Below are 25,806 nucleotides of genomic sequence, written 5' to 3'. Positions count from 1 at the left end.
AGGGGTCTGGTGAGGCTGGGAGCCGAATGAGGCTCTGGGGAAAGGTTGCCAGGGCCCTAGGACATTGGCCTTTGGGACAGGACTATGCTGAGAGGAGGTACCCTGACCAAGTTTGTAGAGGGAAGAGTTCTAGGGGGAGGAGCCAGGGCACCAGGTTTCCACTTTAGCATCTGTTGTATGATCAGTTAGCGCTATCGTGTTATTTAGGAACATCGTGGGAAAGGGGGGCAGCAGCCCAGCAGCCTATGATACACGTGTCTGGCTGGTCCCTCCGCCAGGCCTTCCTGCTAAGGAAGACTATTCTTGTGTCCCGGTCCTCATTAGTCATGCCTAGTGTTTCCCCACGGTGGGGCCACTGGACGGGAGGTGGAGATTAAGGAAGAAAAGAAGGAATGAAGAAAACTGTGGAGGCTATTTGTACCCCGGATGTGGAGAAATATGAAACTCTAATTCCCATGGACTCCACTCTCAGAGGTCTCTCTGTACCTAGGCCACGAACTCTTTGGTACCGGGAGTTGGGAAACGAGCGATGAAAGCGTAGGGCTGCCCTGCACCCCAGGCCCTATCCCCCAGTAAAGGAGCCCTGACAGTGGCCACAACCTCAGTAACAAGGGAAGAACAAGTTGCATCTAGAAGAGCCCTCCAGAATCCTCCACAATCCCTTCCATCTGCCTGAGCACTGCCCCTGGGCATCAGTGAGCCTCACTCTCTGCCCACTCAACTAATACGTGCTGAGCCTGGGGGACCTCTAAATCTCTGTTCTCGTCCTAACAGGATCATTTGCCAGCACGCTGCCCACCTATCAGCGCTCGGAGGTGATCCTCTTCATCATGAGCAAAGTCCCCATACCCTCCCTGCACCACCCAGTGGAGACCGGAAGGACAGGGTTAGTCCACTCCCTTCTTTCTGGTTCCTGGTTATCCACTCTTACTTCTGTGGATCTTCTCTTGACTCAAAGACCCCTTCAGCAGTGGGTGGGGGGGGGGGGGTGTAATAGATCCCATGGCAATTTTTCAGGTTCCCTCCTCACTTTAGGGAAATCATGTGTCCCCAGTCTGGCTTCCTGGGTAACCTAACAAGATAAGCCCCTGGTGAGAAAATTCATCCGTGGGAGAACTAATGAGGAAAGTGGGGACGAGGGAGCACCCTATTGCCGTCCTGCTGAGAGTGCCCGTGTCTCTCCTCCACAGGGAGAATAGAAACCGGCTGACCCAGATCATGCTGCTGAAGTCTCTCCTTCAGGTGAGCGCCCCCTACAGGGAACCAAGACGGGGCAGTAATGTGTGTTACAAACTGCACAGATATGCGCGGCTGTTAAAGGTATAAGGGAGGATATGAAACCCAGCCTGAGCTCCACTGAGTTGTTCAGAGCGGGGTGGAAATGTAATGCTTTGTTGTCGTTGTCGTTGTTGTTGTTGTTGTTTGAGACGGGGTTTCTCCGTCTAGCCCTGGCTGTCACTCTGTAGACCAGGCTGGCCTCAAACTCACAGCTTTCGTCCTGCCTCTGCCTCCCGAGTGCTGGAATTACGGGCGTGCCCCACCACACCCAGCTTAGTGCTTTTTTTAAATGGTGATTCTAAGTGCTACTGGTAGCTCTGTGGCTATAGCTAGCCTTGTGGGTCTTGACGTAATTCCTCCCCCTCTGACCACCCAGTGCCCTTCCCTAGGTCCTGTCCCTCTGGCTCCCCCATTTCACCATTGACGTCTCTCTCACCTTCCCACCACCACCTTCTCCTTCCCCTATGTCTTCTGTGTGTCTCTGCACCTCAGCTTCCATTGCTGGAGTCTAAGTTCTGTTACTCACAAACACCATTCCTATGACCAACTGGTTAAAATATGTAGGTTCCCCAGGGAGTGTGAGTAGTCAGCCACTCACTGTGAGATTCTAAAATCTATGTTTGTGTATGTATGTATATGAACAGAAATATGTATTTGTATGATCTATTTAGGGCCTTCCTCTGTGGCCCTGGCTGGCCTTGGACTTTACATAGCCTATGCTGACTTCATATTCAAGATCCTCCTGCCTCAACCCACTAAGTGCTGGGATTACAAGCATATGTGCACTGCCATTCCCAGCTCTGAAATTTGGTTTTGCAACAAGCTTCCTGCCCTAGCCTAAACTTCGGACATCTTACAACCAGGTTATTCTCCTCAGTGTTTCTATGTCCACCTTCAGCCATCATAAACACCAGGAGAATTTTCTGGAAATACCATTTCCAGTTTTGCTCCTTATTTCAGAGGAGATCTCAATTTCTAATGTGAACATCTAAATTTCAGGCTCTTCAGGGCAAAGTTCCCAGGGTTCCTCCTGTCTCTAGGCCAGCAATTCTCAACCTGTCAGTTGTGACCCCTTTGGAAGTTGAAGGACCCTTTCACGGAGGTCGCCTAAGACCATTGGAAAACACAGATATTTACATTATGATTCATAACAGTAGTAAAATCACAGCTATGAAGTAGCAATGAAATAATTTTGTGGTTGGGGTCATCACAGCATGAGGAACTATATTAAAAGGTCACAGCATTAAGAAGGTCAAGAGCCATTGCTCCAGACTGTTCATTGTACCAACCGGCTCCAATCTCTGTTCCCAACACACCGGTCTGTCTAGACCCCCTCACTCAATGCAAGCTTCTCTTCCCTCTTATCCTACCCTCTTCCTTTTACATGTTTGTTTGGCCGCTTTGCTTTGTTAGTACTGGGGACTGCCCCTCCACCGAGTATACCTCCGGCCCCACACAGTGTCCTCTCACGAAGTTCTTTTGTTCTTCTTCTTCCCATATCTAGTTTTCTTTTCTCCTCTTGGTCTTTGTAATTCTGCAGTTTTGCCTAGTTGGCCCTTGTTAATTTGTGCCCGGTGTCTTATGTGACAGTCTGGGGAATACTCAATGTGCCCCTTCAGAGAACATTTAACACTCTGGGCTGGGCCAGCTCTGTGGAAACCTTCCGAATCATCAGGGGTACCGTTCTGCAATATGGACTTAATAGAAAATGCCCTTTACTGCTGCTGAGCATTTGGCATCCTGTGTGATGTGGCTACCTGTGCTGACCAATTTGAGTCAGAAGGCCCCATTGTCCCAGTGCTGTGCTGACTGTCGGGTATGTGAGTGGACCCTGCCACCCAGCTGTGAGTTCCTCTGCCCTCTAAGTTCTTGTGACTCCTGATCTTAAGAAAGCATTGTAACAGAACAACTGGGCGTTCACCAGGTGTTCCCTGGCCAGCTAGGACTTGCAGATACCATGACTCTCGCCTTTCTCTGGTGCTAATCCTTACTCATTTTTAGCTCTTATTGCTCCTGCATACTGTTCTCATACACCTATATGTCAGCTGAGCTGCACGGAGTAGATTTTCCAGGTGGGTATTCAGGGGGCTCTATACAGAGGATAGACATGACACCAAATCCTGGCTGTTTCTCCATCTCATGTCTGCACAGGGAGTGACGGTGTTGCTAAGCACCGCTGTCCCGGGCTTTCTCACAGGTCTCCACAGGATTCCCGTGCAGCAACATGATGTCAGCTCTGCCTAGCAACTTCCTTGACCGCCTGCTCTCCACCGCCCTCATGGAGGATGCCGAAATCCGCCTCTTCGTTCTGGAGATTCTCATCAGTTTCATTGATCGCCATGGCAACCGCCACAAATTCTCTACCATCAGGTGAGCTCAAGATCCCTCCTCCAGTAGATGTGTGATAGGGGAGCCCCCCAGTGCGACTGTCTTCTTGGCCAGCAACGTCACACCCAGGTGGGAGGGCAGTTTGGGACAGTGAGACCCACTAGAGCCCAACCCTGGCTTTAGTCAAGGACAGCGGGAGCCAGAGCGTGGTCCTGCCTGGGCTGGGGGCTGGAGAGAGTGTGCATCAGCATAAAGTTCAAGAGAAAGAAACAGGAATGTGGGAAAATGGAGACTGGGTTAATAGCCAGGGAATAAAGCTTGGTGACATCAGGTGGCCTCAGGTTGGTCTCGGAGGGCTAACAGGCTCCTCTGTCCCTTCTTAGCACCCTCAGTGACATCTCGGTCCTGAAGCTGAAAGTGGACAAGTGCTCCCGGCAGGACACTGTCTTCATGAAGAAGGTGAGTATGACCAGAAGACACAGCGAGCCCATGGAGGTCAGGATTACTAGTCCCAGTCCTCCAGCGTCTAAACCACTGTGTGACCACTGGTCCCAGAGCCCGCCTCCTCCCTCTTCAGTTGGCCAGAGTTGTCCGTTGTTGAGGATGGAGGTGGGGTCTGCACACAGCTATCTCCTCCCCATCCACCCCACTGACCACGGCTGTCCTCTGCCCCTGCCCCTGTCCCCAGCACTCCCAGCAGCTATACAGGCACATCTACCTAAGCTGTAAGGAGGAGACGAACATCCAGAAGCACTATGAGGCACTCTACGGCCTGCTGGCACTCATCAGCATTGAGCTGGCCAACGAGGAGGTGATGGTGGACCTCATCCGACTGGTACTGGCTGTTCAGGTAGGGCCAGATGTGGGGAGGACCAGATAAAGATCATGGGGAGGGGCCTGTCTAGCCAGGTACAGATAGGGAAACTCTGTTGTGGTGGTTGTTTTGGTGTCTGGGGACATTGTACTCTGGTTGGTCACTCCTCCATAATAACCCAAACCATGGTCTAGACTGGGAAGCCCCAGAAATGAATTAATTTGTGGCTCTTGTTTACCATTAAGATAAAGAGAATACAAGGTCACCCAGAATGACCCCTGAACCCCTCGCATTTCAAGTCTCTCATGGGGTCTGAGTGCTACCCCAAAAATTCCCAAAGGGGGCGTTCAAAAGCCCCAAGTGATCCAGTAGCAAATGTGATCATCTAAAAATCCTCTTCCTCTCAGATTTACTTGTTCAGAATTGTCTCTGATGCTTGTTCAAAGAGGCTCATTACCCAAACTGGAAAGCCAGTATCCCAAACCCGGGACCTGTTTCTTTAAGAAGCTTCCGTTGTGATTCACAGGCAGCCAGGGTGGTACTAGGTAGGACCTGAGACTCTGAAGGTCTGCCTGGGTAGTAGTGCACTGCCATGGAAGTCGAGGTGGGTCCTTCAGACCTCAAAGGCTGCAGTCTCCGGGTCCTGAAGCCAAGCAGGCATCACATTCTTGAACTTAGTGACAGATGTCTTAGGTCAGCTTTGTGACCATGCTAGATCCTGCAGGCCAACTAGATGTTATAATTTTCTTTGTTTACCCTAAGGGGTGCAATTTGGGACATCTCTGAGCCCCAGCCTCCCAGTGATTCCAATGGCTTTTAGCATATGGACCCAGTTCAACGAGACGATGCAATCGGCTAAGTTTCAGCTTTGCTGAAGGAGATGGCGGCTGAATGGTGGGCTTAATGCTAATGAGGAGGTTTGGACAGTGGCAGTCACTACAGCTGAAACCACAGAGTGGCGAGATGAGGCTCTTGCTTCTGCCTAGTAGGGATTGATGAGTCTCCAGTCCATGGATTATCCTAGGGGCCATTCTCTCGAGCTTTTTAGGGATGACTTCTCCCTCCCAGAAGGCTATGGGACAAAGATTTAGTCTAGAAAGATGAGCCATCTCTAATAAAATTGGGGAGAGGGCAGGTGGGAGGGCGTAGATTTTAGTATGACTTGTCAGGGAAAAACTCCGAAAGCCTGTCTGTTACCACAGGACGTGGCCCAAGTCAATGAAGAGAATCTGCCTGCCTATAACCGCTGTGCGCTCTACGCTCTGGGTGCAGCCTACCTGAACCTCATCAGTCAGCTCACAACGGTGCCTGCCTTCTGCCAGCACATCCACGAGGTTGGTGTCCTCGTGATCCTGAGAACTCAGTGAGCCCCGGCGCATTAGACTTAGGCTTTGGAGGAAGTATTGAAGTAAAGCGCCTCTGTCCTCAGCCTCCTGAGTAAAGGGGTCCCTTATACCTGCTCCCTACCCACTGTCCTAAGATAGCATATGACACACACTCCTCCAACCACGTGAACGGAAGCAACTTAATAAGAGGTTGCGTAGCAAACATAAATTCCTGGGTTCAATTCCCAGACCACATAAATCTGGGTATAGTGGCATAAGCCTATAATCCCAGCACTCAAGTCTCAGTGGTAGGGAAACCTTGGCATAGCAAGTCTAAGGCCAGACTGGGCCACATGGGCCCCCCCCCCTCCCCACCAACAAAAAGTTTTAGGAATCTGAGCAAGGTGATATAGACCTGCAATCCAGCCATCTAGGAGGCTGATGGTAAGGCCAGTCTGGGCAACACCGAAACTCTTAGGTTAAAGCCCTTGCCGGGCAAGCCTCATGGACCTGAGTTCAATCCTGCAGCTCATGAGAAATCCAAATGCAGCAGTACACACCTAAATCCCAGCACTCCTGTGGCAAAACGGGAGTCAGAGACAAAAATGAGACAGAAGCTCGTGGTCCAGCTGCAGTGGCAAAAGCAGGAGAGACCCGGCACCAACAAGGTGGCAGACAGGAGCCAACTCCCCAAACCTCCACACATAACTATGGTGTGCGCATGCCCCTGACACACACGGACACAGACACGGACATGGACATGGACATACACACGGACACACACACCAAGTAATTTAAACAGAAAAGAACTCTGTCTCAAAACAAAAAGACAAGATTTTTGTCATGAACCCTTCAGTACCACAAAAGCAAACGTAGGACTGTGAACCCCAGCCATGCCAATTGAATACTTGTGAAAATTCCTCACACTTGCTTATCAAGATCGTATCCTTTTCCTTTGCTGAAATATTTTAAAACAAACTCCAGCTCCCTCTGCATGAATGTAACCCATATATCAGTATGAGTAGTGGAAGACGATGAGCAGTGGGATCTCCCTCCGGTGCCACCATACTAGCTAATTCAATTTTGAATCTCTCTCTACCTTGGCATTCTCTAGTAGCCAATCTCATCAATCAACTCCAGTTGTTGCATAAAGGTTTTTTTTTTAAAACCTTCTGAAGGTGGCTGGAGAGATGGCTCAGCGATTAAGAACACTGACTGCTCTTGCAGAGGACCTGGGGTCCATTCCCAGCACTCACGTGGTAGCTTACAACTGTCTATAGCTCCAGTTTCAGGGGATCTGACACCCTCTTCTGGCCTTCACAGATACCAGACATGAACATATTTCATATACATGCATACAGGCAAAACAGTCACATACATAAGAATTTCTTCCTGACTTAAAATCTTAAGTATTTTAGGTGGACTCATGATGTGTAGGATTAACTGTAAAATTCCAGGTCTCTGCTGGCCTAAGCTGGCTTGGAGACATAAGGGTAGACGCTGTGCCATTGTACCAGAGACTTCCCAAGCGTGGTGGACTTTCACAGGCTTGGGGCTGATAAGGGCCGTCGGTCGAGAAGTCCTCTTCACTGGAAACAGTGGCTGTTGGCAAGTCACACGCTCACACCGGCACGCCAGCCATCTCTGGCTTCTTGCCACTTCAGTAACTTTCACAGCTTCTCCAGAAACACTTGCAAAGGCTACTGAGGAGATCTCAAGCTGCCACCGTCTATCAGCCGCTTTTCCCTCAGCCAGTCTCAGCACGTGGTGCCACCTGCACCCCCCTTTCTCTCACGGACTAAGAAAGAAAGCCCAGCCTCTTGGGAATGAAGTCCTCTGCACCTGGAGGACACTTGACACATGTGCGTCATCAGTGGCGACAGCTTGAGCAGCGACTCATCTCCCCGGGCAGCTCTGACGCGACTGGGGATCTGGATTCTCCCTGGAGAAGCTCTGTGTTTGCATCTCCAAGGCGGCTGCGGGTGGGGGTGGGGGGAGCGGGAGGGTACTGACGTGAGGCTGCAGCTTTCCCTAGCTCCTGCTCTGAGCCACCCGGCCCTGCTGGATCCAGCTCTCCCTCTCTCCCCGCTCTGAGCCTCCCGACCCTGCTCTAAGCCACCCGGCCCTGCCCCTCCCGGACCCAGGCTCCCTTGTTCCCGCTCTGAGCCGCCTGGCCCTGCTGGATCCAGCTCTCATCATTTGTTTCCTTCTGAACTCCAGGTGATAGAGACCAGGAAAAAAGAAGCACCATACATGCTTCCCGAAGACGTGTTTGTGGAAAGGCCCAGGTAAGGACAGTACCGGGGATGCGGTCAAACACGCGAGAGTGGGCAGTATGAGGCCAGGCAAGGACAAACATCAGGGGACTTTGACCCTGGGCAGAGTTTGGCTCCCAGCGCGTTACCATACCCATTTCACAGCTGCCCTACCATCAGGCCTCAGGCGGGCCGTGGTGGACAGGGAGTGCTGTACTGCATAGGTGATCTAGACTCCAGGAGCTTTGGTCAAACCCAGGGAGGGTACATCCTAGAGGAGTCGCCCTTGACAGGATCCTGCCTTCAGACAGTGCTATGGACCAGTGTCGCTTCAGCATGAACTCAGGGGGAAGCTATTCTGAAGCAAGGTGCCCAGCAGCAGGACTTAACCTTCTAAACCATGGCCTCTCATTCGCTAACTGGAATGTTGTTAAAAAAAAAAAAAAAAAAAAGTCAGATGTGGTAGCATATGCTGGGGTGGAGACATGCCGGTCTGTGAGCTCACTGGTCGGCCAGCCTAGCTTACTTGGTGAACTCAAGGCCATTGAGGCCAGTGAGAGACTCTGTCTCAAAGCAAATGTAGATGTTGCCTAAGGAGCAACACCCAACATTGACCTCTGGTCTCCTCCACACATCTGCGCACACACATATACATCCCCAAAATTAACCACAGAAAAGTGTGCTAGGGAAAGGAACATTCATGTGTGGGCATAAATGTTTGCAACTGAAGTTTTCTGCATAAAATGTAGGATAGTAGGTGTCCACGGAGGAACAGGGTCCAGGGGAACTTTCTTCTGTTTCTCTGTCATTTTGCATAGTGACTATGTTGCTATTGGGATAGTCATCCAGGGATTGTTCAAGCTGCCCACAGTTCTACTTTGCCTCTTTGTCCTTCAGGCTGTCTCAGAATCTAGATGGCGTGGTGATAGAGTTTCTCTTCCGCCAGAGTAAAATCAGCGAAGTCCTGGGGGGCAGCGGCTACAATTCGGACAGGCTCTGCCTGCCCTACATCCCTCAGCTGACAGGTATGCACTCCGGACAAGGCTTCCACCCTACCTCTGCCTTTCCTGCCACGTAAGCGGCCTAGGGTGAGGGGGTGAAGACACCTGAATCTCTTGTGGTAGCGTCTTAGATGTTATATAAGAGCTGAGAGACATACCAGAATTTACGGGGAGATCGCTATTCCGATGCTCCTCCTCCCCAGCCTGGGATCTCAGAAAGCAACTGGGCCATGAGAATAACCTGACTTGCAAAGGGTTGGTCTGTAATACTGGAAAGAGCACACATGGGTTACAGAACCAGGGACCCATTTCAAGACTTCTGTCTGTGCTACTTACTTCCCTAAAAACATATTGGGCAAGTCTCTGAACTACGGAATTCCTGCATTAGAGGGTTGTGTGGTGTGTAGGGTAATGAAGTCAGATGCGCTTAGGGAACACTACATGTGTGACCATTACTGGCGCTTCTAGTGGATGCAGCCAGCTTATGCTAGTTGAGATATGCTTTCTTGTCCTAGCAGCTCCTTTGTTTTCACACATGGTTGCAAAAATCTTAACCCAAAGAAGCAACCTGGCCACCCTAAGATGGGTAAAGAAGACCCACAGCAAATAGAAGCTTATGGAAGCTCCGTGTGTAGCCTAAGTTTGTATCGAGCCATTGAGGACTATATCAAGGGTGGGACCAGTGGTTTATCAAGGACTGGAAACCCCAGCTTCTGGGCTGTTCTTTTCCAGATGAAGATCGTTTGTCCAAGAGGAAGAGCATTGGAGAGACCATTTCCCTTCAGGTAGAGGTGGAATCGAGGAACAGCCCAGAGAAAGAGGAGGTGAGAGTTTTGTCAGTACACAGGGTGCTAAAGTACTCCAGAGCCCTTTACAGTGCATTAAAGTATCTGCAGAAATGAGTTTCTTGAGCACATCCATTTTCTTACTGACTCTCATTATGTGTACACCATTGGTATTTCCAGCTAAGAGATTAATGTTCTTCTACCATGAAAGTATCATTTAAAAAATCACTTTAGAAAGGCTTGCTTCATCCCCTATCATACAAATTAGGGAATTGACAGGCCTGGGCAAGTGTTGCACAAAGTAAGGAGGACCCACATCTGAGAGGGACTGGGACAGGAAGACTCATGGGGAATCTGAGGGCAGCTGTGGAGGACGCTGGATCTCTCCCCAGGTATAGAAAAGCCCTTAAAGGTTTTAAGCATCCCTCTAGGGCCAAGCCCTAAACCTGGACACTCAGAGCTGCTCTGGAACAGTCCCATGGAAGGCAGGAAGCTCTGACCCTGGCTAATTAGTCAAGCAAAGTGAGGAACTGGAAGTGGGGGCCCTCAGAGACCCTTCCAGTCATGAAAGACAGGACTGTTGACAGAGGTTTCGGTCCCATCCAGTCCCACAGCTGTTCAGTCTCAAAGAAACACACAGAGGTCTACATTAATTATAAACTGGTTGGCCTATTAGCTCAGGCTTCTTATTAATTAACTCTTACATTAACCCATAATCCTTGTCTGTGTTAGCCACATGGCTTGGTACCTTTTATCAGCAAGGTATTCTCATCTTGCTTCCTTTGTGTCTGGGTGACAACTACAGACTGAGCCTTTCCTCTTCCTAGAATTCTCCTATTTTGGTTGCCTGGCCTATACTTCCTGCCTGGCTACCGGCCAGTGAGCATTTTATTAAACGAGTTCAAGTGACAAATCCTTACAGGGTACAAGACCATTGCCCCACAGTATAGAACTTCTAGTGTATCACAGCCTTTGAGTTAGTTGACTGCTTCCCCATGCTGCAAAGGGGACTTTCCCATCAAGTTCAGTAGTTAAGTGAAGCTAAGGAGGAGAAATGCTTACCCTCCTTACTGGTGGCCTCCTTGGACACTCGTATTGGCTCTTTCCTTGGGTCAGCTTAGCCCAGGGGTACCCTGGTAACTGATGCAGAGCTGTGCCCTCCCTATGCTCCACTGCCTCAGCCCATGGTGCCCTGGTTCAGGATCCTGTGCCTGCTGACTGCCATCCCTGTGAGTGATGAATCAATGCTGATGTGGTCAAACCTTAATCCTAGTGCCCAGGGCTGGCCCTGCTGTGTTCATTTTCTCCTCCATGCCACCCTATACGTTTCTGCTGGTGGCACTGCTGCCAGTATCCTCCACGCCACACTCACTCATCTGTTTGCACAAGTACACTGGCGCCAAAAACCTCCCAGAGTCTGCCCTCTTCTCCACTGTGGGTGCTTGGACCTTTGGACCTATGGAGTCTTCTTCCTTGAAGCCCAGCTAGGTTCCATTTCTTCCACACACAGCTCTCTGCCTGCTCTCGTTTGGAGAACTTGCTTTTCCTTTTCCTTTACCATATCGTTCCTTAATGCCAGGAGTTTATCTGCATTGGTCTTCACTGACCATGGATGGAGAAATGGGTGAATGGATGGATAGATGGTGTGTGTGTGCGCGTGCGTGTGTATGTGTGCGCGCACGTGTGTGTACAAGATGAATCCTCTATTCATCTATTAGCATGTAATTCTTTTGTTAACAAATTTGGCAGCTTCTGTTGCCCTACTGAGAGTTCTGCATGCTATTGGTGTCCATACAATATTAGCTCAATGTCTTTATCCCATGTCTGTCCTTTCTAATCAGATACTTACTAAATGGCAAACTAGTCAAGAACTGTACTGTCCGAATTTTCACAAGCTGAGTGTGCCCACCCCATCACACTCAGATCAGGCGATCAAACACAATCATCACCCGGGAACTTGTCTGGGCCCCTCTCCCTCGAAGGAACCATTTAGCACAGTTGTGTCCCCTTGTGAGACCTTGTCCTGTTAAATAACTCTCTTCTGTCAACATTTCCCCCTTATTTTTTTGTGATGGCATGTGATTCATCATGGGTGTTACACCAAGAAGCTCATAGTCTGGTTCGAAGTTCATGGACTCTGGTCCAAACTTCATTATCTTCGGCATCTTCCCTGAGGCCATGCATACATGGAATTCCCTTCTTTGAGTTTTATTTTTTTTCTCCCTCTTTCATAGACTCTGCAGAAGTTGAGATCCTTTGCCTCCAGTCTTGGGACCAATGTCATCAATAGCGGCCCCATTACTGCTAACTCCCATGACTTACTGTATTAAGATTCATTACTTCAGGGTATAATTTAATATCATGAGCCTTCAAAATGTTATGAAGTTCTTGGAGTTTATTTTGGAGATTGTATTTCTCAGTTGCCTCCTACATACAATTGTTTCTCTAAGGATTTTTTTTTTTTTTTTAATCATGAGATGGTTTCCTCCCATGGAGCTTGACAGGATAGTAGGGAAAAGAGAAGAGAATTCTATTCTGAGGGAATCTGGTGAGGAATTGGCCTCATTTGCTTTTTCTCCATACATGCTCTGGGAATGGGGGTGTCCTGGAGACATTGCCCTAAGAATGGGCATTGCAAAGGGGCTGCCTTTTCTTCCTCACCTTTCTGAACATGTCTGTCCCTTCTCCTTCAGAGAGTGCCTGCAGAAGAGATCACCTATGAGACACTGAAGAAGGCCATTGGTAAGACAGCAGCCCAGGAAACTCTGAGGAGCGGGGAGGTTGGGGCTGACATGGACCTGGTGGCAGAGGCTGATGGCTTCTTGAAACTCAGCGGCCCCCACGCTGCAGCTGGAAGTCCCCACTCCCTGAAGGGGGGGAGGTGGGACTGCCTATCACTGCGTGTCATCACTGTGTGTCACGCACCCCCTTTCCGCCTTTAATGACAACTATCTCTGAAAGTTTCCACTCGAGGGCTAGAGCCAGGTGGCTGGTTTTTGCAAATAAAACTTATTCTGTGTGAAAGATGACACAAGGGGCAAGATGCCCAGTGAGAGGCAGGAGAAGAAATTGTGTTAACGTTCGTTCAATAAGGGCCATAGACTTTTTTTTTTAATATTTATTTATTTACTTATTATGTATACAATATTCAGTTTGTGTGTATGCCTGCAGGCCAGAAGAGGGCACCAGACCTCATTACAGATGGTTGTGAGCCACCATGTGGTTGCTGAGAATTGAATTCAGGACCTTTGGAAGAGCAGGCAATGCTCTTAACCACTGAGCCATCTCTCCAGCCCCAGGGCCATAGACTTTTAACCCCGAGTCACCTCTTTGTAGGACTGGCTCATGAAGTGTTATTAAGAAGTTGTTTCTAACTGATGACAAATGAAGCCACTAAATGGACTTTGTGTGAAGCCTCTTCAGTATTTTGTTATTATAAATGCATTCAGCCAGGTGTGGTGGTGCACGGCTTTAATCCCAGCCCTTGGAGGCAGAGATAGCCAACGATGAGTCCTCTGTGAATTCGAGACCAGCCTGACTATGTAGTAAGCTTTAGAACAGCTAGGATAAATGAATGAATAGATAGATAGACAGACAGACAGACAGAGTGTCCCGCCTGCCTCCTTAACCCTCTAACAGTGATCCTTATTTAACCTCCAAACTCAGTCCCTATTTTTCTTTATTTGGTGCTAACTCTTGGGGTAGCAAGCGGTCTGTGTAAAGCCTTAAGTGAAATTTCCTCAGACTGCTCAGCTGAGGGGCTGTGCTGACTCTTACCGTCTAGCTGCCTTTTCCATTGTTAGGTCCTTTTTCTTTCTTTCTTTTTTTATTTATTTTTTCCCAAGACAAGAGTTTCTCAGTGTAGCCCTGACTGTCCTGTCACTCTGTAGACCAGGCTGGCCTCAAACTCACAGAGATCCTCCTGACTCTGCCTCCCAAGTACTGGAATTAAAGGCATCACCACCACCGCTGAGCCTCAGGTGCTTTTTCAAACTACCCTGGCAGTACTAAGAGGGACCCAGCAGGAGTGTAGCCACGTGGGTCTTTAAAGGCCGGATGTGGGCTCTTTTAGCTGATTCTCAGAGGGTGGGGCCTCAGGGAGAAGCAGGAAGAGTCAGTCTGTGAGGACACACGGGGTCTCTACACCTTCCGTGACTCCGCCCCCTTTTCATCCCAAGAGCCCACCCCATCCATCTCCCTCGAGCTCCTTCCCCTAACTCATCCCTGAGCTCTAACCCAGTTGTCTGTGTCACAGTGGACAGCGTGGCAGTTGAGGAACAGGAGCGTGAGCGGCGACGACAGGTGGTAGAGAAATTCCAGAAGGCGCCCTTCGAGGAGATTGCAGCTCACTGTGGGGCCCGGGTGAGTAACATACCAGAGGGTGCCTTCTGACCAATCAGAAAGCAGACTTGGACCCAGGGTAGGACCGAGTTCAGACGTGAGCTCTTTGTCCTGCAGAAATTAGGGTTTTGGTTCCAGTATACAGTGCACTGCTGTTTCCCCCAGTGCCTTCCACTACATTGCTCCCCTTGAGCCCAGGGACTGGGCTTTGTATTTATCACTCACAGTCTTGGACCTTTAATCCTAGCACTTGGGAGGCAGAGGCAGGCAGATCTTTGTAAATCTGAGACCAGCCTGGTCTACATAGATAATCTCAGGCCAGCAAGAGCTACATGGTAAGACCTCAAAAAAGGAGGAGGGGGGGAAGAGGAGGAGAGACGAGGAAGAAGAAGAAGAAGAAGAAGAAGAAGAAGAAGAAGAAGAAGAAGAAGAAGAAGAAGAAGAGAAGAAGAAGAAGAAGAAAAGAAGTAGTAGTAGTAGTAGTAGTAGTAGTAGTAGTAGTAGTCAGGGCAGGGAGTGGGGAGTAAGGGGGGCCAGCTGGTTGTAGTGGCTCATACTTTATCTATCACTCAGAAAGTAGAGGCAGTAGATCCCTGAGTTCAAAGCCAGACTGGTTGTCATAGATAATCCAGGCTAGCCAGGGTAGATACCCTATCAACAAAACAAAAAAAATTAACATTATTATCCTTGTATATGTGTGTATGTATATGGAGGTATATAAAAAAGGGCTTTTGCTCTCTCCTTCCACCTTTATGTGGGTTCTAGGGTTTGAACTCAGGCTACCAGGCTTTTGCAGTGTGCACTTTGCCCACTGAACCCTCTCACCAGCCAGCAGGTTCTTTTAAATGAGGGTCTTGCTGTAGCATCCTGGGCTGGCCTCGAACTCACTATATAGCCCAGGCTCATACCACAGCATTCAACCATCCTGCCTCAGCCTCCTGAGTGCCGAGGTCACAGGCGTGTGGCTTATATATTAAATTTATCGATATAAGATCTACATTATTTTGCAGCTGTGTAAAAACACGTATCTCCCAAGCCTGTGCTCCCTATTGTTAAGTCATTCCCACCCCACTTTGAGAGTTTGACTGCCCATTCTGTGATCTAGGAGGAAGCCCAAGAGCTGGACTCATGTCAAGAAAGAGCAACATCAGCCCCAGTCTCCTGACCCCATGCCCAAGTCTCCTGACCCCAAGCCCAACAGATCCTGTTATCCCATATTAAGGAGCAGAAGCCTGCCCAAACCCTCTGGTCTTCCTAGCCCTCTGTCAGGTCCCCAGCCAGTCTGCGATGGGTGGTGGTCCCTGATGTATAAGTTCAATAGACGGGTGCCAGGGCTCAGAGCATCTATCTGGCTACCCTCCCATGGTTGCTACTGCCAGAAACTTGGGGCAGTAGTGTCCTTTGCGCAGGTGGCCAGTGAGGTGGCAGCTCTCTTGGAGCCCAACGTTCACTTTCCTTCTGTCTGTGTTTAGGCATCTCTGCTGCAGAGCAAACTCAACCAGATCTTTGAAATCACCATCCGGTAAGTGGCAGCACAGACAGGGGACCCTACCTCTGTGTCCAGCATCACAGGTCAGGGCCATTATCCTAAATCCTCTTCTCACATCTGCCTGCAGCCCTCTCTCCACCCTCAACCTCTATTCCCAGCCACCACAACATGGGCAAGAAACTGACTTAGTAAGGTCTAGAAAAGGCCAGGAGTCATGGTGTCCCAGGCAAGCACCTGTGTCACCAAAAAGCAGCTGTTCCCAACCTGTGGGTCATGACCCCATTTGGGAGTCACATATCAGATATCCTGAGTATCAGGTATTTATGATTCATAACAGTAGCAAAATTACAGTCTGAAGTAGCAACAAAGTAATTTTATATTTGGGGGTCACCACAGCATGAGGAGCTGTGTTAAAGGGTCACAGCATTAAGGTTGAGAGCCACTGAAGCCTACAGGAAGCTTGGACTCAGGGAACGGCCTGAGTTTTAGAGAGGCTCGGAAAGCGACTGCCAGATTCAGTGGCACAAGGGTGGGACCCAGTCCCTGCTTCATACCTTTTTCTTCCATGTGTCCCCAGGCCCCCTCCAAGCCCTTCAGGGACCATCACTGCAGCGTATGGCCAGCCACAGAACCATTCCATCCCTGTCTATGAGATGAAGTTTCCCGACCTGTGCGTGTACTGAATTCCAAGAGACGGAACTCCTCAGAGGACACCGGGAGGACCGCCCTCCTGCCCACTCTCACCGTGTGGAAACCTAACCTGGAGAGCTGAGAAAGTCACCTTGGACAGTGGCTCTTCCCGAGTTGAGCAAAGATGGAGCCTCTGGTCCTCCATGGCCCTCCTGCTCCCTTCTGGTCTTCTGTGAGGAAGATCCAGTTTCCTGCCCTCTGGGGCTAAGCATCTCATCTGTCTTCCCTTTCATATCAGCCAGGGACAGAGAATCATGAGGATGTCTCCCTTGAGAAGCAAGAGGGCCCTGGGAAGCTTCCATTGGAAATGTGTCCATGAGGGAGTGTCAGACACTCCCAGGGGAAGGAGCCTGATGAAGACATGGATGGTCTAAGAAAGCCAGAGATGGTGCTGGGGGAAACTGAGGAAATCCTCCTCATCAGGAAGTGACGGTGTGAGAGCTGGACGTGATGTGCGCCCCCACCTCTTAGTCTTGGGTGTCTGGCTGAGCCTCTTCTTTACGTCCAGTTGTCTGTTTCTTTTTCTGCTATTAATGGTTGCTGAGCGCCTACAGAAGAAGCTGGGGTGGAGAGGCTGGCGGGAGAACAATAGGCTGGGACAGAGAGGGACAGCTTCTTCCCGGGCTGGGTGGCTGCGTCGGCAAAGCACAAGCGTGGCAAGCTGCACCTTCTCAGCTCCTCTGTCTGGAGGAAGCTGTGACAGATCTGCCGTTCTTTCTTCCTGCTCTTTCCCAGGTTGTTAAGTGTGTTCCCTGATACCGTTCTTCCAAATATCCCGCTGTGTTTCCACATCCTCCGGGTTGAGAGACAGCTGAGCAGGCTAGCTGGTCCTAGATGACTGGAAAGTGGGGAGGAAATGCCGAGGGCCCTGAGACCTGTCCACATCACTTCCCATGGAAGATGCTTGCAGCAAGAATGTGTGTGTGTGGTGTGTGTGTGTGTGTGTGTGTGTGTGTGTGTGTGTGTTGGGATTAATTGAACAAGTGGCACTTTAGGATTCAAGGAAAGAGATTTAACAGCTAGGATTGAAATGATGTTTTCCCTCTCTGGGCCAAGTCTGAGACTTTGAGGATAATTGGCCTTGTTTGTGGCCTGGGGAGAGGTGATAGAAACCCCTTTGCTTCCATTTTCCCTATGTATGTGTCTGTGTGGCTCGTGTGTTCTGGGAGCACTGACCCAGGACCGGGTGGATGACCCTTTCCTGATGCCCCTCTCTCTGGGTGTCTTCATGCCTCCCAGGATGCTTCTGGCCGCACCCCAGGCCTCTTCCACTGGTAATACCCCACGGTCCAGGACAGTCCTTTTTTTCCCTTTCAAACTTCCTGTAAGTTTTCTGAGCTGTTTTCCTCTGAGGCCCAATGCTTCTTCTAGAGATTTTGCTTTTTAGGAAAAGGGAGTTGATCTGTTGACTCACAGGAATCCTTTCTAGGGTATAATTTTAGGCAGTGTGACCTGGGACCATAAAGGAGCCATTTCTGCTAAGGAGGGTGTGGGCTTCTCAGGACACTCTAGACCACAGCCCTGGGTGTGATCCTGCATGGTGAAAGCCTGCTCACCTACTAGGGCAGGTGGGAACAATTTCACAGACTGGAACTCATGTGCTTCCCCATTGCACATATGTTAAATGTCACAGATGGGACCTATCTCACCCTGTCCCCATAGATTCTTCACTTCTAATGTAACTCTTTCCCATGGTCTCTGCACTGAGCTGTGGACTCATGGCTCTTGTGTGGGCTACGTGATCTCATGTCCCTGAGGATGAGGCTGCCCCTGACTTTGGAGCAATGTGGTTGTCGCTCAATCCAACTTTATAAGCATGGACTTAGGTTTCTCCTTAATATCTCTTTACTAAGAAGCCAAGTTTTTTTTTTTAAAAAAAAAAAAAGCACGAAGGCAAGTAACCCTTTAGAAACTAAGAAAATCTAAGCCTTGAGCTAAAAATGTGTCTTTCTTCACCTGCCCGCCACATTATTGTTACTATTATTATTAATAGTATTAGTATTATTTTAGTTTTTCATGACAGTTTCTCTGTAGCTTTTGAGCCTCTCCTGGAACTAGCTCTTGTAGGCCAGGCTGGCCTGGAACTCACAGAGATCCACCTGCCTCTGCCTCCCGAGTGCTGGGATTAAAGGCCTGCGCCACCACCGTCCAGCTCCACCACATCTTTTATACCAGCCTTGACTTGGATAAGGGCACATCAGTTTCTTTCTTGTTCCCAAGTGACATCAGTGTCCCCCCCTGAGGTAGCTTGACCCTTGTTGTGGATTGTGAGGGCCTCTTTCTTGGAGTCTCTCTAGAGTCAGGCATCAGAACCAGAGGCCTACGCAGGCCCCACTCAATACTCTGTCCATCAACCCAGCCTCGGAAACAGGAAAAAAGGGAACAGAGTTTCAATTCTGCAGACCCAGCTGCTCCGCGGTCCTCCCCTGAACTTCCTTTTTCTCCACACCGTGGCTGCTTAGCAGGGACGAGCTGCTTCTAGAGAGCGGGCCACATCTGTGCCCTCTTCTTAGATTTAAGTTTATATTCAGTAGGGTATTGGGTTGCCCGTTGACAAGGAATGGAATCTGATCCTGGCCAAGTCAGGAAGTCTAGATGGTGGTTACAAGAGAGTCTGTCACTCCATCACCAGGCAAAGCAGAGTGGGCACGCGCTGGGGGAGGAACACAGTGTGACTCGTGCCTTTCCAGCCTCTGGTGTCTGATAGCACTGTCCATGTCCAGTTCTGTTCACCTTCTCTGTTGTAAACCAGGGCCAGAAGGAGCCAGCAAAGCCATTAAGGCCAACTGGTCCCCACCCCACCAGAGCACCCAGGGTTCTGGCTTCATAGGCCAGGGCCGAAGGGTGGCATCCTGCTGACGTGAGTGTGTTTTGAGGGTCAGAAGTTAATTTGGTAGATCATAAACAAGTGTAAGAAGCTGATCAATAGAAAATGCCTTCGTTCCAGAAACAGCTGCTATTTCCCCGTGCTGAGCCTGTTTCCTCTTCGATCACTAGAAATAAATGGTTTCATGACTCCTCAGTAACCTCATAAGAAAACCTAAAAACGTCCTGTGTTCGGGCCCTGAATTAGTACACAAAGCGGGGGGGGGGGGGGGGGGTGTCATGGGCCTGGGACCAAGGACCGTGGTCTGAGCAGCCACATCCTGTATACTGCGGGAGTAGATTCTGGAAAAGCCCTAAGGTTCCTCTGGACTCTTGGGGCAGGGGGTCCAGTGTCCTCCAGCTGCTCTTCTGTTGTCCTGGGCTGCCAGCCTGCTTCGTGGGATGCTGCTAAGAAGGGGTGCCTGGCTCTGTTTGGGAGTCTGGGGGAAGGAACACCCTAGCTGTGAGTCTGAAGGTTGTATTTAAAAGCAGACTTGGAGGTGGGGGAGGGTCGTATCAGGGGGTGTCTGCTCTCCTTGACCTCTGGCAAGTAGATTGCACAGAAACGGGTCTTGTCCTCTGGAATCTGTGGGTAAGGTTCAAGGAAAGCTGTTGCCTCTATCTCTCTAGTGTAAAAGTCTGCTTTCTATGGCTCTGTAACCCAAGCTAGTCTAGATCTAGCCACTGCAGAAGAGGAATCATGGGAGGTCTTATTCTTGATCCTGGCTACCTAGGGGAGTGATGAGGAGAAACCGTGGGGTAAAGGAGAAAACTTCATGGTTATGTTGGCTGCCCTCTGGCACCAGCCTGGCTCCTTCAGGGAGCATAGTTTCTCCTGAGCCCAGCCCTTGCCTTCTTTTTTGGGGTGGGGTGGTGCTCAAGACAGGGTTTCTCTGTGTGACAGCCCTGGCTGTCCTGGAACTCACTCTGTAGACCAGGCTGTCCTGAGAACTCTGAGATATGCCTACCCCTGCCTTCCGGAGTACTAGGATTGAAGGTGTAGGCTGCCACTACCTGGTTTACTTGCCCTCTGAACACTTCATGGCTGTGGATTCTGGTATATGGAATATAAAATTGAACACCCATAGATGCTCCAGCCCATCCATCTCAATGTGTCTGAGTTCTTTTAGACCTTCATAACCTGGCTGAGTGTATATGTGCCTATGTCAATGCATGTATTTAATGTAGTTTGTAGTTGCCAACGTTGTATATATTATAGCCGACTTATTTATATGTGAGTACAGAATTGGCACCTGTGGCAGCTTCCTGTATTTTAAACATGTTGTATCCAATTAGTTTTCCTTCCAGGGAGGCGGGGGCCGGGGGAGAACCGGTGTTGGAAGAACTATTCCAAAGTCATTCTTTAAGACATTAGCCGTGGTTTCCCAGTGGGCCTGCACAATGCCCTTTTCAAATAAATGTTAATGTTGTCACCATATGGCTGTCTGTTGAAATTCTTAAAAGGAAATGGCTGGGGTTTTTTGTTTTGTTTTAGGTAAAATTAGAATCTGAAAAAAATCAGCAGTGTGCCATTGGCATTTAACCGCCCCCACTGACCCTGGCTTTACCTGACTCTAATGAACGGTGGGGGAGGCGAGGATGTTACAGAGATGGAAACCTGAAGTGAGGATTCCCAGCAAGGGAGCATCCTCAGGAAGGCCCTGGCCATTCTTCATTCTAGCTCATTTCCCACGACCCACCTTAGGGAGAGCTTAATCAAGATATCTGTCTCCCCACACACCAGGACTTCCAGGGCTCATGGTGTTTTTGTGAACGCCTAGCAAATATAAGGGGTCATGAACAAATACACCAGGCTTTGATATGTGTGGTCCATGGATGTCTAACCTAGCGATAGGTACACGTTCATTCCCTGTAATGGTAATGAACTGCAAAACTCTGGCCCCTGCATTGTGACGACACAGGACACAGAAGCAATATGCCTGCAGAGAAGCGGACAGCAGAGACACACACCAGGTAATTTGCCTTCCCGGCTAAACAGCATGCCCTCCAGCACAGAGGAGCCCCCAAAATGAACAGGGCCACTGGATAAGAGCAGAACTGGCCTAGTAGAGGTGGTCTTGAGCTTAGGCTTGCTTTGGAAGAGGCAAGATTCGCAAAGGTGGGCAAAGGTGGCGCTGGAGATGGGGTCCGGGCAGTGAGGAACTGAAGGGTAACAATGAGACCAACAGACACACGAAATGGGACCTTCATCCCAGGAAGTGTGAGCTAGAAGGCTTGGTGGGAGAGTGGGCATGGTTGACATGGGCTCTACATACTTTGCCCCAAAAGTTTGCAACTGTTAGGAAATTGGGAGGGAGGGATACTGTTTTGGTTGGTAAGCCAGGGACTATGAGACCAGCAAGCTTTTTAAATATTTGTTAACATAATTTGCATAGGCAAGAGAGCCGCTGGAGGCCAGTGAGTTAATGCACTAGAGTAGTGGAGGTCTTCAGGGAGAACTTGGGAATGAAGGACTGAAGTTAGACAATGGGGGAGCTGGGGAGACACAGCAAGATAGGAAACCACCTCAACACTTGAGTGTCTCTCTCCACGGTGTGTACGGGAGGCACGGTCATGTGCCTTGAGTATATGTGAACAACCAAACTGAAACTACTGTCAACTCTCAACTTTCACATTTTCCTGACAAAATAATGTCATCTCTTTTATTCTTGCCAGAGCCCTTACGCCAAGAAGGAAGGGGCAGGTGAGAACTAAACCCTGGGAGGTTTCGGGGACCTGCCTCAGGTCACACACAGAAGCCCTTCCCAATGGGGAGTGGGCCTTGGTGCCGCAGGAACGTTGGACAGAGAATCCACCCTGAGCCACCCAAACTATCTGTCCCACCCCCACCCCCGAGTCATTTGCTGGGGCAAGTGGGTAGAGGTATGTTTTCTTTAGGTCACATAGTCGTGTCATTGGACGGCTGTGTGTTTTGACTTTATTCACGCGCGCTATATTGAAGGACAGAGACGTCTGTGAAATCTGAAAGGTTTTATTTCCTAACTACAGACTAACTATGGAGGCTTGAGGTCGGCGGCGAGTAGCTCGCCCATGCAGGGAGGGGGCCCGGGGTGAGAAGACCCCTGCACCCTCACTGGCCCTTCTTGTGAGCATTCTTGACGATGGCGTTCTTAAAGAGTGTCACTAGGGGCGTCTGGCTCTTCTCGGAGGTCATGAAGCCGCCGTAGCGCTTGTCCTTGGGCATGCTGCCCCAGCGGAAGCGTTCCATCCGGTAGGGCCCATCTTCCTTCTCGGCGGCGTCGGGCTCCAGGATGTGCTCCAAGCCGTCGGGGCGCTCGCCCGCCAGCTCCCTCCTGAACTCCAGGGGAAAGGCCTCTGCGGACTCGTTCTCGGCGACGTTGGGGTACACCTTCACTGGGCGCCGCTTCTTGCCCACCGGCTTGCCCCAGCGGAAGTGCTCCATGGAGTAGGAGCGCTTGCCCTCGCGCAGGCCGGGCTCAGCGCGACCATTGTCCACCGCCACGGCATTCTCCTCCTCCTCCGCGCGCCTCTGCACCGTGCCGCTGCTGTTCCTCGGGCCGAAGCGGTCCCAGCGGAAGTGACCCATGACGTACTTCCGGGGGTTCTCGGTCAGCGGCTGCTCGTCCCCGTTGCCTGGGAACACGGGTGTCTCCGCCGAGAGGTCGAGTTTGCAGGCCCGGATGCAAGCCTGTGGGAGAGCCCGAGGTGTGAGCCAGACCAGGCAGGCCCTGTGGGCACCGTCCCCCTCCCTGGTCCTGGAATTACTTCCGGCCTCGAGGCCATCGCGCCCAGCACATGGACACCTGCACGTCCCCCAGGTCCCACCGACATCCTGCACAAAGTTGTTCTTGCTCTTGCATGATTCTGCCTAGCTGGCAGCAAGCACCCTACCGATTCCTTGCTTATCTTCCTTGGCTTTTACTATGAGGGCCTTGCTACCATGTGCACCAAAAGGGGGCGTTGTCACTTGCTGCAAAGTGTGGCTCCGTTTCAGTACAGGAGGGGCATGGGACTGGAATTTGGGAGAGAATCTTTCCTGGTTATAGATGTCTGGCTTCTGGGGCCAGAATTTTCAACAATGCCTCAATCTTAACCCCAGTAATCTAGAGTTTCCTGTTTACTCCGGCCCTGCATCCACTAGGCCCTTTACTCTGTGAGTTGATCATGCATCCTCTCAATCAGAATTGAGACAAATTAGTTCGTTTTCCTGTCACCTCATTCTGACTGGGAGGAAGGTTGGAAGGTCGGGTATTTTCCGTGAATGCAATGTTTGTGGCTCTGCACTCTGGCCCTAGAGGATTCGACCAGGGGGGCTTTATTTACCCACAGGCTGCATCCTTAAGATTTTTAGATCCTTGGAAGTTGCCGAGGAGAAAACAGAAGGATCCTACCCACTCTTCACTCTTTCCAGTTGAGGGTTTTCTACACTAGGGATTCAGAATTATAATACCGCAGAATATTAACAATGGATGATAAAAGCAATGTGATTTAAGTACCTTTCCCCCAGGACAGATAATGAAGTGGTGGTGGTGGGGGTATCAGAAAGAGAAAAAGATCTGGTCAAGGTGTCAGAGGTAGGGGATAGAACCTATGACTCTGATCCTGTTTAGCACACCCTCCCCTCTTTCTGATGAGATCTCAGAAGAGGTGATGCAATGTGTGTCTCAAAATCAAGTCTTAGGTTTTTCTGAACTGGATTCTCCCAAGTGTTCCTGAGGCCTCTGAGTCTAAAACACACTGCCTTTATGTCTTGAGGAGGTCGCTCCCACCACCCAGCCTCAGCTGTCTATTGGTAGCAGTAACAGGCACCCGGCATTTGTGTGCACACCCTGTGGTGACCTGGAAGGAGCTCCAACCTGTCCCAGAGGGCTTTGGACTTTCTTTTTAGAAAGACTGGAAAGGAATTGGCAGGAAGCCTGCCTTCTAGACACAGCGTGAGATATTTGGCACCGTTACACACACACACACACACACACACACACACACACACACACACATTCTCCCTCTGGAGATGCTGTATTTGGAAATACCTAAGTGGCAATGGCTTTGTGACTGGAAGAAAATAAAGAAATATGAAGTAAAATTGTAAGTTTTCACTTATATGTAAAGGAGGAGTTAATTTGGGAGCTAAAAGGTAAAGATATAGGATCAATTAAGGGAACAATCATGGTTAATATGGCTCTGTCTAAACTAAAATATGACAAGGGGTTTTCACAGAAAACATAGTGGGGAGTGAGGATGATAGGGCAGAGATCATGGGCCAGACCCCTTTTTCTCTTAAGCTACCTCCTCCCTCTCCTTTGTGTAATTCCAACCTTATGGGAAAAGTTCTGTTGCTGCTCTGGGTCACTCCAATCAATGGAGATGAACTCCCTGTCTCCACCCCTGCCTCCCAACTGCTCTTCCTTTTGAGCTGTCCTAAGCCCAAAGCCATCTTCTACCCAAACCGAAGTGGTACCCAAGGTCCACATACCAGCAGGTTGCTTTCCGTGGTGAGGTCCTGGCACTGGCTGCTCTCCAGGCACCAGCCCCACACTTCCATGGAGGTCTGAAGCAGCAAGGCCAGAAGCAGGGCCCCTGAGCGACTGTGGCAGGATCTCGGCATCTTCCAGGTGACAGGCTGAAGTTCTGTAGAGGCAAACAAGATCGGTGGGACCCCTGTGAGGAGCAGAACAATGCTGGCTGGTCACCAGGAAGGACTTCAGGCCAACACTAACATCTCTCACTTGCTCAGTCCAAGGCTTTCTGAGGACAGGAGCAATCTCAGAAGCTGAATGATGTGCTATTGCGGGAGGGAAAAGAGAGGAGCTCGACACAGTGATGGGCAGCCCCCCAACTTCCTGTTGAAACCCTTTAAAGAAATTAGACATTAAAGATGAGGCTATTTGGGAGATCACGTGGTCCAATCCTTCATCGGAAAGATGGGAACACTGAAGCCCAAGGAAAATCATTTGTGTTCATGATGAAGTCAAGGTGAGTTCTCCTGCGTTCCCAGGGCACCTTCTACGTTTACAGCCTGCCTGAAGCTACAGTTCGACACTCCGTATCCAACGGGTAGGAGTAACTAAGAAAAAGATAAAGGGTTATTAGGACATTCCTGGTCTGGATCCTGTTCTCTAAAATCTGATGATTTCCCATGAATGTTAGGCTTGACTACAGGCAAATAAAACCGGGCTGTTTAGCCAAGGTCTTGAGCAATCAGTCTCGTGTCCCATCCGCAGATCACCTGGTGATTGCCATTTCCCGAGGCCTGCTAACTTCAGAGAGGTTTTTTGTTGTTGCTTATTTTTGTTTTTTTAAGACAGAGTTTCTCTGTGCAGCCTCAGCTGTCCTAGAATGTGCTCGGTAGACTAGACTGGTCTTCCCGGGTGCTGAAGTAAAATAGTGTGCCTCCACTGCCCAGGCTGAAAAGATTTCTTTGTAAAGTAGATCCCAGCTCTCTTAAACTATCCTGTCTTCTAAAGCTACACACCACATACTGTTTTTTTTTAATTAAAAAATATGTAAATAAAATATCTGTTGCTCCTAATGAACCTTTGCATTTTAAAATAAATGTGGCAGAAAATCTCATTTGGAGAGACATGGGCCGAGCCTTTCTTTTTTGAGATGGAGGATTTGGAAGTGAAAGTCTCCCTTCTAGAATCTCTTCATCG

General features: G+C 49.8%; 2 protein-coding genes across 5 annotated transcripts in view; one reads left to right on the top strand and one right to left on the bottom strand.

Moving 5' to 3' along the window:
* The window catches only part of LOC121439647 (protein EFR3 homolog B), an 81,030-nt gene extending 61,630 nt beyond the window's left edge, over positions 1–19,400 (top strand). For all 4 annotated transcript variants that reach the window (XM_041640203.1, XM_041640202.1, XM_041640201.1 and 1 more), the window contains 13 exons: positions 775–886; positions 1,191–1,242; positions 3,476–3,648; positions 3,990–4,065; positions 4,295–4,456; positions 5,623–5,754; positions 7,966–8,033; positions 8,898–9,025; positions 9,734–9,825; positions 12,480–12,528; positions 14,042–14,148; positions 15,600–15,649; positions 16,194–19,400. In XM_041640203.1, coding sequence (XP_041496137.1) covers positions 775–886; positions 1,191–1,242; positions 3,476–3,648; positions 3,990–4,065; positions 4,295–4,456; positions 5,623–5,754; positions 7,966–8,033; positions 8,898–9,025; positions 9,734–9,825; positions 12,480–12,528; positions 14,042–14,148; positions 15,600–15,649; positions 16,194–16,299 — 1,307 coding nt within the window. In that variant the 3' untranslated portion in view covers positions 16,300–19,400. The remainder of the gene's footprint in view (positions 1–774; positions 887–1,190; positions 1,243–3,475; positions 3,649–3,989; positions 4,066–4,294; positions 4,457–5,622; positions 5,755–7,965; positions 8,034–8,897; positions 9,026–9,733; positions 9,826–12,479; positions 12,529–14,041; positions 14,149–15,599; positions 15,650–16,193) is intronic.
* Positions 19,401–22,147: 2,747 nt separating this feature from the next.
* Positions 22,148–24,758, bottom strand: LOC121439728 (pro-opiomelanocortin-like). The gene is made up of 2 exons (XM_041640333.1): positions 24,627–24,758; positions 22,148–22,841 (listed from the first exon to the last, which is right to left on the bottom strand). Exons 1-2 carry the CDS (start codon positions 24,756–24,758, stop codon positions 22,263–22,265), a joined length of 711 nt encoding a protein of 236 aa, XP_041496267.1. The 3' UTR covers positions 22,148–22,262.
* Positions 24,759–25,806: the final 1,048 nt, after the last annotated feature.

The sequence above is a fragment of the Microtus oregoni genome, unplaced genomic scaffold (assembly GCF_018167655.1).
Source record: "Microtus oregoni isolate MIOR12 unplaced genomic scaffold, Mior012 000062F_ref0000492, whole genome shotgun sequence".
NCBI classification, from domain to species: Eukaryota; Metazoa; Chordata; class Mammalia; order Rodentia; family Cricetidae; genus Microtus; species Microtus oregoni.
This window is presented reverse-complemented; position numbering and strand designations above follow the sequence as displayed.

Coding starts and splice junctions, on each gene's coding strand:
- LOC121439728 (XM_041640333.1), bottom strand. CDS start 24,758: ATGCCGAGATCCTGCCACAGTCGCTCAGGGGCCCTGCTTCTGGCCTTG. Junction 22,842..24,626: donor CCACGGAAAGCAACCTGCTG/GTATGTGGACCT, acceptor GCTCTCCCACAG/GCTTGCATCCGGGCCTGCAA.